This window comes from Pristiophorus japonicus, chromosome 9 (genome assembly GCF_044704955.1).
Source record: "Pristiophorus japonicus isolate sPriJap1 chromosome 9, sPriJap1.hap1, whole genome shotgun sequence".
Taxonomy (NCBI): domain Eukaryota; kingdom Metazoa; phylum Chordata; class Chondrichthyes; family Pristiophoridae; genus Pristiophorus; species Pristiophorus japonicus.
The window spans coordinates 13,515,917-13,528,945 of NC_091985.1; the positions used below are offsets into that span (position 1 = coordinate 13,515,917).

Consider the following 13,029-nt stretch of genomic DNA (forward strand, 5'->3'; position numbering starts at 1 on the left):
TTGCGCAACAATTGTGAAGTTCAATAAAAAATTTTAATAATTTAACGACTGATGTAAAAAAAATTTTAAACAAACTATAACACCCATCTCCCCACCCCCCTAACAGTCAAAAAAGGTTTCCACCAACAATACATTTTCAATAATAACATTATAAAAACACCCTCCCACCACCCCCAACATTCAACAAATTTTTAATAATAAGAAGAATAGTCAACAATTTAAATTAAAATAGATTAAGGCCCCCCTCCCCCGCGGCCATGCTGCTCTCCTCTACCTCCCCTCATCATAATCCTCCCATTCCCACTTACGCCCCTAGTAACAGGGCCAAGTCGTCTTGCAGCAGGGCACCTCGAGGGCTGCTGCTGTGGGCAGGGTGGGGTGGGGGGGGGGGCGTGACATTGGCAGATGGGATTCAGGGGGCCAAGGAGAAGACGTTTCCAAAGAAACTTCTTCCAAGTCAGAAGGGACTGCTTCCTCCTGGCTTGCATCTGTCGACGGTGTCGGTGGTACGGCACCTTGGGGTGCAGTGCCGTATCCCGAAACCATCGCCTGCCGCGTGGCATCGGAAGTCAGCCGTTCGCCACGTTGCCGTAACCACCTGCCCCATGTCCTCCGAGATTCGCGCAGGTAGTGTGGCAACGTTGCCGCTCAACCCACCAATCGCTTGGAGGAACTCCCGACCAATGTCGACTCTCGCCCTCGACAGAGACACCATGTCCTGGTTCACATCTGCCTGTCCGCAGCGCGTGCCTACCTCGCCAACCCCCAACCTTCGCGGGGTCGGCGTGGGCACTGGACAACTCGGAGTGCCCTGCTACAAGCCGCTTGGCCCTGCTGCTTCATTCACTGAGGACCACGTGGCCGCAGGTACTTCCTCAACCGGCTCATCTTCTTCCTCCGTGGTCGGCACGACCTGCAATGATTGGGGGTGATGCTCCCAGGGGCCTCCTGTTGCGCCTGGGGAGCTGGAAAACATAACTGAAGTTAGTAGAAGAGAAGAGGAGACATGAGAATGATTGCACTGCGCAGGCATTTGTATGAGGAGCAACACTACTGCAGTAAATGTGAACGAGAGATCTTACATAAAATTAAAATGAGAATACAGAAGCTGCATACATAACGTTACATCATTCATATATTATAATCAAATAGCATTAAATTGCTTTAAATTACCACTGCTTTACACGTTACTCACGTGGTGCAAGAACAGGATCTGCACCATCACGGGTGGCAGAACAATTGTGTGTGTCTACAAGGGCTGAGGCAACTCTTCCAGGTCGCTTAACGGAACAAGATCTGCAGGCCCTCCTCCAGTCCGGTCCGGTCTGGTCTGGTCCGGTCCGCCTGCCACCCGATTCTTAGATATCTACTTCTGCAAACGTGACAAGAGCATGGCATAAGCTAACTGCCTAGGTACTATTACGGAAACACACAGATATTGTAATCCACAATTAGTCATCGCACATGCTATTCATCGTTAACGTTATATGCCAATACGGTTTGTATGCAATTGATGCATGGTTAGAACATCTATGTTCAGAGAAAGTATTTAATAAGATCGTGTTTAGGGACTAATGCTCGACACTAACCCTCTCGCGTACAATCCCCAGGAAAGGCCCCATCCACGGGTCGTGCCATTCGGCACCCGAGAGGAAGGAGCCGGGTTATTGCAATCGATGGAGGTCCCCTGGGGTGGGCCGGGGGATCAGGACCTCGGCAATGACAGGATCGTAATGGGAGGGGGCACCGTGTCCCTGGGCTGTGCTCAGAGACCTCCGTGTGGCCGGAGCTAATGTCCCAAAGTGTCCCAGGGCAGACAGTGAGCCAGGGCAGCTCTCCCCCAGTCCAGGCTGGGTCACTGTGTGAGTGGCAGCAGCCGGAGAGACTCACACAGTCTGAGTAAAGGTGACCAGACCCCTCAGTGTTCAGTCGTGTCCCATCCACCAACGTAACCCAAAAGGAGATGGTGCCCAAGTTAAAGAGTTGCTCACAGCACACAAGCAGCAATATAATTTAATAATTCTCCTTCTAAAGTGGCTGCAATGCCAAGTGTTTGCGGTCTGTCTGTTTCCAGTCATTTTTTTGGCCCCAATTTTCGATCAAAGCGTTTCAATAATAATTAATACAGTCAATTCAGTTTAAGGCATCTCAGACAGATTACGAATGCACAGAATAGTTCCTGGGCCCTGCCCTCCCAGGGTCAGAGTCCTGGGCCCGGCCCTCCCAGGGTCAGAGTCCTGGGCCCGGCCCTCCCAGGGTCAGAGTCCTGGCCCGGCCCTCCCAGGGTCAGAGTCCTGGGCCCGGCCCTCCCAGGGTCAGAGTCCTGGGCCCGGCCCTCCCAGGGTCAGAGTCCTATGCCCTCCCCTCCCAGGGTCCCAGTCCTGGGCCCTCCCCTCCCAGGGTCCCAGTCCTGGGCCCTCCCCTCCCAGGGTCCCAGTCCTGGGCCCTCCCCTCCCAGGGTCCCAGTCCTGGGCCCTCCCCTCCCAGGGTCCCAGTCCTGGGCCCTCCCCTCCCAGGATCCCAGTCCTGGGCCCTCCCCTCCCAGGATCCCAGTCCTGGGCCCTCCCCTCCCAGGTTCCCAGTCCTGGGCCCTCCCCTCCCAGGGTCCCAGTCCTGGACCCTTCCCTCCCAGGGTCAGAGTCCTGGGCCCTCCCCTCCCAGGGTCCCAGTCCTGGGCCCTGCCCTCCCAGGGTCAGAGTCCTGGGCCCTGCCCTCCCAGGGTCAGAGTCCTGGGCCCTGCCCTCCCAGGGTCAGAGTCCTGGGCCCTGCCCTCCCAGGGTCAGAGTCCTGGGCCCGGCCCTCCCAGGGTCAGAGTCCTGGGCCCGGCCCTCCCAGGGTCAGAGTCCTGGGCCCGGCCCTCCCAGGGTCAGAGTCCTGGGCCCTCCCCTCCCAGGGTCCCAGTCCTGGGCCCTCCCCTCCCAGGGTCAGAGTTCTGGGCCCTCCCCTCCCAGGGTCAGAGTCCTGGGCCCTGCCCTCCCAGGGTCAGAGTCCTGGGCCCTGCCCTCCCAGGGTCAGAGTCCTGGGCCCGGCCCTCCCAGGGTCAGAGTCCTGGGCCCGGCCCTCCCAGGGTCAGAGTCCTGGGCCCTCCCCTCCCAGGGTCCCAGTCCTGGGCCCTCCCCTCCCAGGGTCAGAGTTCTGGGCCCTCCCCTCCCAGGGTCCCAGTCCTGGGCCCTCCCCTCCCAGGGTCACAGTTCTGGGCCCTCCCCTCCCAGGGTCAGAGTCCTGGGCCCTCCCCTCCCAGGGTCCCAGTCCTGGGCCCTCCCCTCCCAGGTTCCCAGTCCTGGGCCCTCCCCTCCCAGGGTCCCAGTCCTGGACCCTTCCCTCCCAGGGTCAGAGTCCTGGGCCCTCCCCTCCCAGGGTCCCAGTCCTGGGCCCTGCCCTCCCAGGGTCAGAGTCCTGGGCCCTCCCCTCCCAGGGTCAGAGTCCTGGGCCCTCCCCTCCCAGGGTCAGAGTCCTGGGCCCTCCCCTCCCAGGGTCCCAGTCCTGGGCCCTGCCCTCCCAGGGTCAGAGTCCTGGGCCCTCCCCTCCCAGGGTCCCAGTCCTGGGCCCTGCCCTCCCAGGGTCAGAGTCCTGGGCCCTCCCCTCCCAGGTTCCCAATCCTGGGCCCTCCCCTCCCAGGGTCCCAGTCCTGGACCCTTCCCTCCCAGGGTCAGAGTCCTGGGCCCTCCCCTCCCAGGGTCCCAGTCCTGGGCCCTGCCCTCCCAGAATCAGAGTCCTGGGCCCTGCCCTCCCAGGGTCAGAGTCCTGGGCCCTGCCCTCCCAGGGTCAGAGTCCTGGGCCCTGCCCTCCCAGGGTCAGAGTCCTGGGCCCTGCCCTCCCAGGGTCAGAGTCCTGGGCCCTCCCCTCCCAGGGTCCCAGTCCTGGGCCCTGCCCTCCCAGGGTCAGAGTCCTGGGCCCTGCCCTCCCAGGGTCAGAGTCCTGGGCCCTGCCCTCCCAGGGTCAGAGTCCTGGGCCCTCCCCTCCCAGGGTCAGAGTCCTGGGCCCTGCCCTCCCAGGGTCAGAGTCCTGGGCCCTGCCCTCCCAGGGTCCCAGTCCTGGGCCCTCCCCTCCCAGGGTCCCAGTCCTGGGCCCTCCCCTCCCAGGGTCCCAGTCCTGGGCCCTCCCCTCCCAGGGTCCCAGTCCTGGGCCCTCCCCTCCCAGGGTCCCAGTCCTGGGCCCTCCCCTCCCAGGGTCCCAGTCCTGGGCCCTCCCCTCCCAGGGTCCCAGTCCTGGGCCCTCCCCTCCCAGGGTCCCAGTCCTGGGCCCTCCCCTCCCAGGGTCCCAGTCCTGGGCCCTCCCCTCCCAGGTTCCCAGTCCTGGGCCCTCCCCTCCCAGGTTCCCAGTCCTGGGCCCTCCCCTCCCAGGGTCCCAGTCCTCGGCCCTCCCCTCCCAGGGTCCCAGTCCTGGACCCTTCCCTCCCAGGGTCAGAGTCCTGGGCCCTCCCCTCCCAGGGTCCCAGTCCTGGGCCCTGCCCTCCCAGGGTCAGAGTCCTGGGCCCTGCCCTCCCAGGGTCAGAGTCCTGGGTCCTGCCCTCCCAGGGTCAGAGTCCTGGGCCCTGCCCTCCCAGGGTCAGAGTCCTGGGCCCTGCCCTCCCAGGGTCAGAGTCCTGGGCCCTGCCCTCCCAGGGTCAGAGTCCTGGGCCCTGCCCTCCCAGGGTCAGAGTCCTGGGCCCTGCCCTCCCAGGGTCAGAGTCCTGGGCCCGGCCCTCCCAGGGTCAGAGTCCTGGGCCCGGCCCTCCCAGGGTCAGAGTCCTGGGCCCGGCCCTCCCAGGGTCAGAGTCCTGGGCCCGGCCCTCCCAGGGTCAGAGTCCTGGGCCCGGCCCTCCCAGGGTCAGAGTCCTGGGCCCGGCCCTCCCAGGGTCAGAGTCCTGGGCCCGGCCCTCCCAGGGTCAGAGTCCTGGGCCCGGCCCTCCCAGGGTCAGAGTCCTGGGTCCTGCCCTCCCAGGGTCAGAGTCCTGGGCCCGGCCCTCCCAGGGTCAGAGTCCTGGGCCCTGCCCTCCCAGGGTCAGAGTCCTGGGCCCGGCCCTCCCAGGGTCAGAGTCCTGGGCCCGGCCCTCCCAGGGTCAGAGTCCTGGGCCCGGCCCTCCCAGGTTCAGAGTCCTGGGCCCTCCCCTCCCAGGGTCAGAGTCCTGGGCCCTCCCCTCCCAGGGTCCCAGTCCTGGGCCCTCCCCTCCCAGGGTCCCAGTCCTGGGCCCTCCCCTCCCAGGTTCCCAGTCCTGGGCCCTCCCCTCCCAGGTTCCCAGTCCTGGGCCCTCCCCTCCCAGGTTCCCAGTCCTGGGCCCTCCCCTCCCAGGTTCCCAGTCCTGGACCCTTCCCTCCCAGGGTCAGAGTCCTGGGCCCTGCCCTCCCAGGGTCAGAGTCCTGGGCCCTCCCCTCCCAGGGTCCCAGTCCTGGGCCCTCCCCTCCCAGGGTCAGAGTCCTGGGCCCTCCCCTCCCAGGGTCAGAGTCCTGGGCCCTGCCCTCCCAGGGTCAGAGTCCTGGGCCCTGCCCTCCCAGGGTCCCAGTCCTGGGCCCTGCCCTCCCAGGGTCAGAGTCCTGGGCCCTGCCCTCCCAGGGTCAGAGTCCTGGGCCCTGCCCTCCCAGGGTCAGAGTCCTGGGCCCTGCCCTCCCAGGGTCAGAGTTCTGGGCCCTGCCCTCCCAGGGTCAGAGTTCTGGGCCCTGCCCTCCCAGGGTCAGAGTCCTGGGCCCTGCCCTTCCAGGGTCAGAGTCCTGGGCCCTTCCCTCCCAGGGTCAGAGTCCTGGGCCCGGCCCTCCCAGGGTCAGAGTCCTGGGGGCACAGGTTCCGACCCCAGTCCAAATCTTAACAGGGATGCTACCCAAGATTACCCAGCTTAATTACAATCCAGCAGATTTACATTCTAATTAATGAGTCAGTGCATCATTGCAATTATAAATTTCATAATTTAATACTTACTCTTGCAGATGCCAACAGACTGTTCCAGCGCTTGCGGCACTGGTTTGACTCTCTCACGTTGTGGGCTGTCGAAGTTACCACTTCGGCGATGTCCATCCATATACACTGGTATACTCTCGGGAGTGGGGGTTCCCATGCCCACCCCGGGTTAATTGGCCCCACCGAGTCTTCACCTCGTGGACCAGAGATTCGTGGGCTTCAACAGAAATGTCCTTCGTCCTCCTTCTCCCTGCAACCTCCGCAACATCACTCTCTTCCGATTCCTCGTGTTCCATCTCCATTGCCTCAATACAACCTTCCTTCTCTCCCTCTCTCTCCCTTTGACTTCTGAGCATGCACAGATGACCCCTGACCTACGAATCAGGAAAGGCTGATTGACTGGAAAAAAAAGCGCATGTGCAGAACGGCTGTTGCTATGGATGCCGGCCTTGCACAATGGAATACATCGCTATCGCCCATTTCACATCTCTAAGGCTATTGCCCCCAAAAAAAGGCGAAACTAGCGGTTTTTAAAATGGGTGATATTGCGGCGATCCTGAAAAATAAAACAACCACGAATGCCGGAAATATTGCCCATTTTTGGGCGTTAGCGATAATAATGGAAAGTTTAGCCCTACATAAGGACTATGAAAGGCTGAATTTTAAATAGGAATTACTTTCTGTTTAAAGTTCTCCTCTGACATGGCTTAGATGCAGACGTTAATCATAAACGTGTTACATTTGCAGACAGCACTAAAAGCAGAAGGGATGCAGAGTGCAGTTAATGATGGCCTACTCCTGCATCTATTTTCTATGTTTCTATGTTTCTATTTGCAGAAGGATTTAGATCAATTATGCAATCAGACAAATAAATGGCAAATGAAAGTTAATGCTAAAAAAAATGTAAAGCATTGCATAATTGGTGAAAATCATGAGTGTCATATGAAAGTAAGAACTCGGAGCAGAGTAGGCTATATGGCCCCTCGAGTCTGCTCCGCCATTCAATCAGATGCACTATCCCAACTGATCCCCATACCCCTTTTTAAATGTCTTTTCTTCAAGGGTTCTTTGCTGAAGAATTCATAGCAAAAATCCCATGAAGCAATTTTAGCCTAAAAAAAATGGGTAGGTTGGGGAGCATCGGGGTAGATAAATTGTTAAACACAGGAATCCTGGCCTGAAACGGCCTCTAACCCGACAACTTCCGAGTGGCGGGAAGAGGGCGTGGGACAGGGCGAGCGACTAACCCACTCCCAGGGGGGGGAGGAGCGGGACATCAATTTAAGTATTATAATGAGGGTGGAAGCCTCCTTTTGTTGCACGTGGACGGGTGTTACACAAGTTGTAAAACCTGACACTTACAGCAAGGTGCTGTATCCAGGAGGTAAGTGGTTTGATACCTACTCCCTGGAACCAGCTTCCCTGTCTAACAGCCGCCCCTCCAGTCCCAGAAATCCCACCCCCTCCCCACGCCTCTGAGCTCCCCACAAGGCCTCCAATCACCCCACCCCCATAGATTTCCAATACCTCCATGAGGCCTCCCGCCCCGTCCACACCACCCCGCCTTCCCCCAGCCCGGAATCGTCTGATGATCCACCCCGCTCCCCCCTGCTCCTTTCGACCCGCGATCAGCTGAAGATTTCCCCCCACCCCCTCCCTTGCTGCTCCCGGCCTACGATCGTACTCGGACCCCACCCCACACATCCTTCTCCAGCCGGCTCCCGGCCCCCATGCAAGGGCCTCCCTCCCTCCCTCCTCTCTGCGGCCTAGTACTGCAGCCCCACTCACCTACAGCCGACCAGCCTCTCAATCTGGCTGGCTGCAGGCGGGAAACCCCCCCCCGCCCCCACATCCCCGCCCTCCTCCTTAAAATCCAGCCCACCATTTTCACTGTCCAGACACTGTGGAAAAGCAACTAAAAAATACATAAGACACACAGCCAGAACAGTGGGGTATTCGTCCTCAGAAGGGGTTATGCTGAGCCTGGTCAGACAACATATGGGAGTCCCATATACAATTTGTCACACGGTTTCAAGAGGGACGGAGATGTCAGGTTGAACAGGCTGCGTTAGATTTACCAGGCTGGAGTTCCCCTTTCTCTCGTAAAGAGTGTACTGAAGGGTGAACTGATAGAGGCCTTTAAGATAATGAAAGGGTTGGATCGGGTAGATGTAGAGAAGCTTCCACTTGCGGGCGAGACCACTTACCACACCTACAGGAAATGCCAAGACGGCCATCAGCCGGTCTCGTAGAGCGATCAGTTTCCTCAGTTGCCTCTGCTGCTCTTGGTCATCAGTGCCTTGCGTCAGGAGGCTGGACAGATCAGTCAGTACGCAGATCCCAAAGAAAATGGTCTGTATCACCTGTTGAACAAAGGACACCATGAGGCTATGTTATACATGCAGCAGGGGTCATTTGGACTTTGGCCGCAATGCGCCCTCCAATTCCTTTTGGCGCCATGCGGACCCGTTAAGGCCATTCAAAATACCACATGGGTTTTAGGTTGGAAAGCTAGCTGCTCGGGATCCCTGGATTGCGCTTAGAGAGAGCCGGCACGGGCTTGATGAGCCGAATGGCCTTCTTCCATGCTGTAACCATTCTATGATTCTAAAGGGAACGTTGTTTGGCCGATCGTGTAAAATGGGTGAAAGCAGATTCATTGAAGCCAATGCAAATGAAAATTGGGAGAGATGTTGTTAAGTATACAAGAACTCCACGAGGCTGAGTACTGTGAGCTAAACTTAGTGTGACCTTAGTCCTTTTTATTACAACTGCAGAGTGTCTAAACAACATGGCAGCCAACCTTTTATACTGGTCCTGTACGTGTGTGCAGGTGACCATTAGGACTCCAATAGTCGCGCCCTCTGGTGGCAACTATTACATAGTTACATACATAACAGATGTATAATGGGCAGCCGATCCGATATCCTACATGGCTCAGAGACGTGGACCATATACAGTAGACACCTCAAATTGCTGGAGAAATACCATTAACGATGTCTCCACAAGATCCTGCAAATCCCCTTGGAGGACAGACGCACCAACGTTAGAGTCCTCGATCAGGCCAACATCCCCAGCATTGAAGCACTGACCACACTCGATCAGCTCCGCTGGGTTGTGGCCACATAGTTAGCATGCCTGACACAAGACTCCCAAAACAAGCGCTCAACTCGGAGCTCCTGCATGGCAAGCAAGCCCCAGGTGGACAAAGGAAAACACCCTCAAAGCCTCCTTGATAAAGTGCAACATCCCCTCCGACACATGGGAGTCTCTGGCCAAAGACCGCCCTAAGTGGAGGAAGAGCATCCGGAGGGGGGGGGGGGGCGCTGAGCACCTTGAGTCTCGTCGCCGAGAGCATGCAGAAAGCAAGCGCAGGCAGCGGAAGGAGTGTGTGGCAAACCAGACTCCCCACCCACCCTTTCCTTCAACCATTGTCTGTCCCACCTGTGACAGACTCTGTAATTCCCATATTGGACTGTTCAGTCACCAGAGAACTCACTTTTAGAGTGGAAGCAAGTCTTCCTCGATTTCGAGGGACTGTCTCTGATGATGATCAGCCGAAGTCAAAATTACCCCAGTAACACTGAAATATTAACAAAATGCAATCTAGCCCAAATTGCCTGGACAACTATTGCTGCAGCGAAGAGGGTCAATTCCTGGAGCAGTTTTTTATTTCTTCTGTTTCGATGTCAGCCAGCCATTCCAATACGATGTCCCTACTAACAACTTGAGCGTATCAAAACCGTTTGGAACATTTATCTAATAATAAACCCTGTGTCTTTACTCGCACGATATTATATGACCATGACCTTATTTTCTAAATGAATAATTTATTTTCCACATTATTTTCTTTACGTACTAGGAATATTCATCTACCATGAATGCATCTGGCCACTACTTCACAATTTACTTCATCTTGTCTTCTACACTTTTCGGCTGTATTAATGTCCTGCCCAACGACCTTGAGCCTGCACTTAAGTTGCTCAATACTGAAAATGGAGCCGTGTCAGTACTAACGATTGTTTTTGCACCACACTGCTCCCTGCTTCGGTGAATGAAAACGCTGATTATACTTATCACATAAAACAATTAGTCGTCGTTAATTATAGAAGAAATGGTAACGAGCGCGTACATTACAAACTTGCACTTATAAAGAGCCTTCCATGAAAAACAACGTCCCAAGGTGCTTTATCATCATCATCATAGGCAGTCCCTCGGAATCGAGGAAGACTTGCTTCCACTCTAAAAGTGAGTTCTCAGGTGACTGTACAGTCCAATACAGGAATTACAGTCTCTGTCACAGGTGGGACAGACAGTGGTTGAAGGAAAGGGTGGGTGGGGAGTCTGGTTTGCCGCACGCTCCTTCCGCTGCCTGCGCCTGTTTTCTGCATGTTCTCGGCGACGAGACTCGAGGTGCTCAGCGCCCTCCCGGATGCTCTTCCTCCACTGAGTCCACTGAGTCCCTTTGGCCAGGGACTCCCAGGTGTCAGTGGGGATGTTGCTCTATATCAAGGTGCTTCACATAGACACCAAGGAGCAAAGTTCCCTGTAAAATGATTTGGGGCTGTGGGGGGGGAAGGGGGCGGGGGTGTGGAAGGGGGCGGGGGTGTGGGGGCAGGGGTGTGGGGGGGGGGGGCGCGCGTGGTCCCTTTAATGGGCTGTGCGGCCCAGTTAGAAGTTCACGCATGCACGTTTATTTCCATTTAAAAGCCGGCTCACGGGCTGCTCGGGGCCCCTCGAGCGCTGCATGGCTGTGTGCTCGGGCAGCTTAAAGGGAACATTGCTGAGGAGGTATTATGACAGGTGCCGAAAAGCTTGGTCAAAGAGGTAGCTTTTAAGGAGCGTCTTAAAAGAGGAGAGAGAGAGAGGCGGAGAGGTTTAGGGAGGGAATTCCACAGGTTAGGGCCCAGACAGCTGAAGCCACGGACAGCAGGGAGAGGGAGGATGGTAGAATTGGGGTCCATTACGTGGCTACCATACGCTCTGGAGGTTTGCGCGGTGACCGACAACACGAGGGTAAAACGGTTACAGATGTTTTTCAAGCCCTGGAGTGGGATGCAGACTTAAAATCAATTCCCAAGCACAGGTTTTCTTTTGGTTACAGTTAGCACAGCTTTCCAGCCGGGAGTTTAACTGTCAGAGATCAAAATATTTACTGTCAAGAGTTTCATATCGTTAGCTACAGTTGCCAACAGTTACGGTTCTGGAACCTTCTGGGGTAGTTGTACGTCATGTGAATGGGAAAGGCGGCTGTTCTGGAATGTCTGAATGCAAGATCCTGCAAATCCCCTGGGAGGGCAGACACAACAATGTTAGCGTCCTCGATCAGGTCAACATCCCCCAGCATCGAAGCACTGACCACACTCGACCAGCTCCGTTGGGCGGGCCACATGTGTCGGGCATGCGGGCAAAGACTCCCAAAGCAAGCGCTCTACTCGGAACTCCTGCACGGCAAGTGAGCCCCAGGTGGGCAGAGCAAACGTTTCAAGGACACCCTCAAAGCCTCCTTGATAAAGTGCAGCTTCCCCACTGACACCTGGGAGTCGCTGGCCCAAGACCGCCCTAAGCGGAGGAAGAGCATCCAGGAGGGCACTGAGCACCTCGAGTCTCGTCGCCGAGAGCATGCAGAAACCAAGCGCAGGCAGCGGAAGGAGCGTGCGGCAAACCAGACTCCCCACCCACCCTTGGCTCCCGGTCAAGCAAGGCCTCGATTTTAAAATTCGCATCCTTGTTTTCAAATCCCTCCATGGCCTCGCCCCTCCCTACCTCTGTAACCTCCTCCAGCCCCACAACCCTCCAAGATGTCTGCGCCCCTCCAATTCTGGGCTCTTGAGCATCCCCGATTTTAATCACTCCACCATCGGCGGCCGTGCCTTCAGCTGCCAAGGGCCTAAGCTCTGGAATTCCCTCGAAACCTCTCCGCCTCTCTATCCTTTTCGCCTCCTTTAGGATGCTTGTTAAAATCTAGCTCATTGACCAAGCCGGACCTAATAGCTCCTTATGTGGCTCGGTGTCAAATATGGTTCGATAACGCTCCGTGAAGCTTTGGGACTTTAAAAAAAATTGTTTCTGGGATGTGGGCATCACTGGCAAGGCTGGCATTTATTGCCCATCCTTAATTGCCCTTGAGAAGGTGGTGGTGAGCCGCCTTCTTGAACCGCTGCAGTCCGTGTGGTGAAGGTACTCCCACAGTGCTGAAGGAATGGCGATATATTTCCAAGGCAGGATGGTGTGTAACTTGGAGGTGCACTTGCAGGTGATGGTGTCCCCATGGCCTGCTGTCCTTGTCCTTCTCGGTGATAGAGGTCACGGGTTTGGGAGGTGCTGCCGAAGAAGCCTTGGCGAGTTGCTGCAGTGCATCGTGTAGATGGTACACACTGCAGCCACGGTGCGCCGGTGGTGGAGGGAGTGAATGTTGAAGGTGGTGGATGGGGAGCCAATCAAGCGGGCTGCTTTGTCCTGGATGGTGTCGAGCTTCTTGAGTGTTGTTGGAGCTGCACTCATCCAGGCAAGTGGCGAGTATTCCATCACACTCCTGACTTGTGTCTTGTAGATGGTGGAATTGCTTTGGGGAGTCAGTTTACTACATTAAAGGCACTATATAAATGCAAGTTATTGTTATTTTCGGCCATGGCTCACAAACCTCTTGGCTGATGCTCCAATATCTCAGATAACTCCTCAAGTGTTACAAGTAGTTTAGTATTGGAAGCTGGGTCCCTGAAGTCAGCATCTCTGTCTTGCTAAGCAGAGCTTGGAGACCACTTCACCCTGCCCCCACTCCCCGACCCTGCTGTGCACTGTGTGCTTCACAGCCTGCCCGAATCCCGCTTGCAGCTGGAAAATCGCTCTGTGGAGAATTTAAATTAAACTGTGAAGCGCCTGAGAAGAAAAGGTGAAAGATTAAAAGTAGTCTTACCTGCAGTGAAACCAAAAATGGCAGTCAGAGTCCCTGCAACTATCCAAAGTGGCATTCCAAAGTCATCTCATAGGCAGTCCCTCGCAATCGAGGAAGACTTACTGCCACTCTAAAAGTGAGTTCTCAGGTGACTGAACAGGCCAATACGGGAATTACAGTCTCCGTCACAGGTTGAAGGAAAGGGTGGGTGGGGAGTCTGGTTTGCCGCACGATTCTTCCGCTGCCTGCACTTGTTTTCTGCA

At 56.6% G+C, this 13,029-nt stretch overlaps 1 protein-coding gene across 1 annotated transcript in view; it reads right to left on the reverse strand.

Annotated features, from left to right (window-relative positions):
* aig1 (androgen-induced 1 (H. sapiens)) overlaps positions 1–13,029 on the reverse strand; it is a 223,368-nt gene that overhangs the window by 136,137 nt on the left and 74,202 nt on the right. Inside the window, exon 2 of the mRNA XM_070888637.1 lies at positions 8,079–8,234. Coding sequence (XP_070744738.1) covers positions 8,079–8,234 — 156 coding nt within the window. The remainder of the gene's footprint in view (positions 1–8,078; positions 8,235–13,029) is intronic.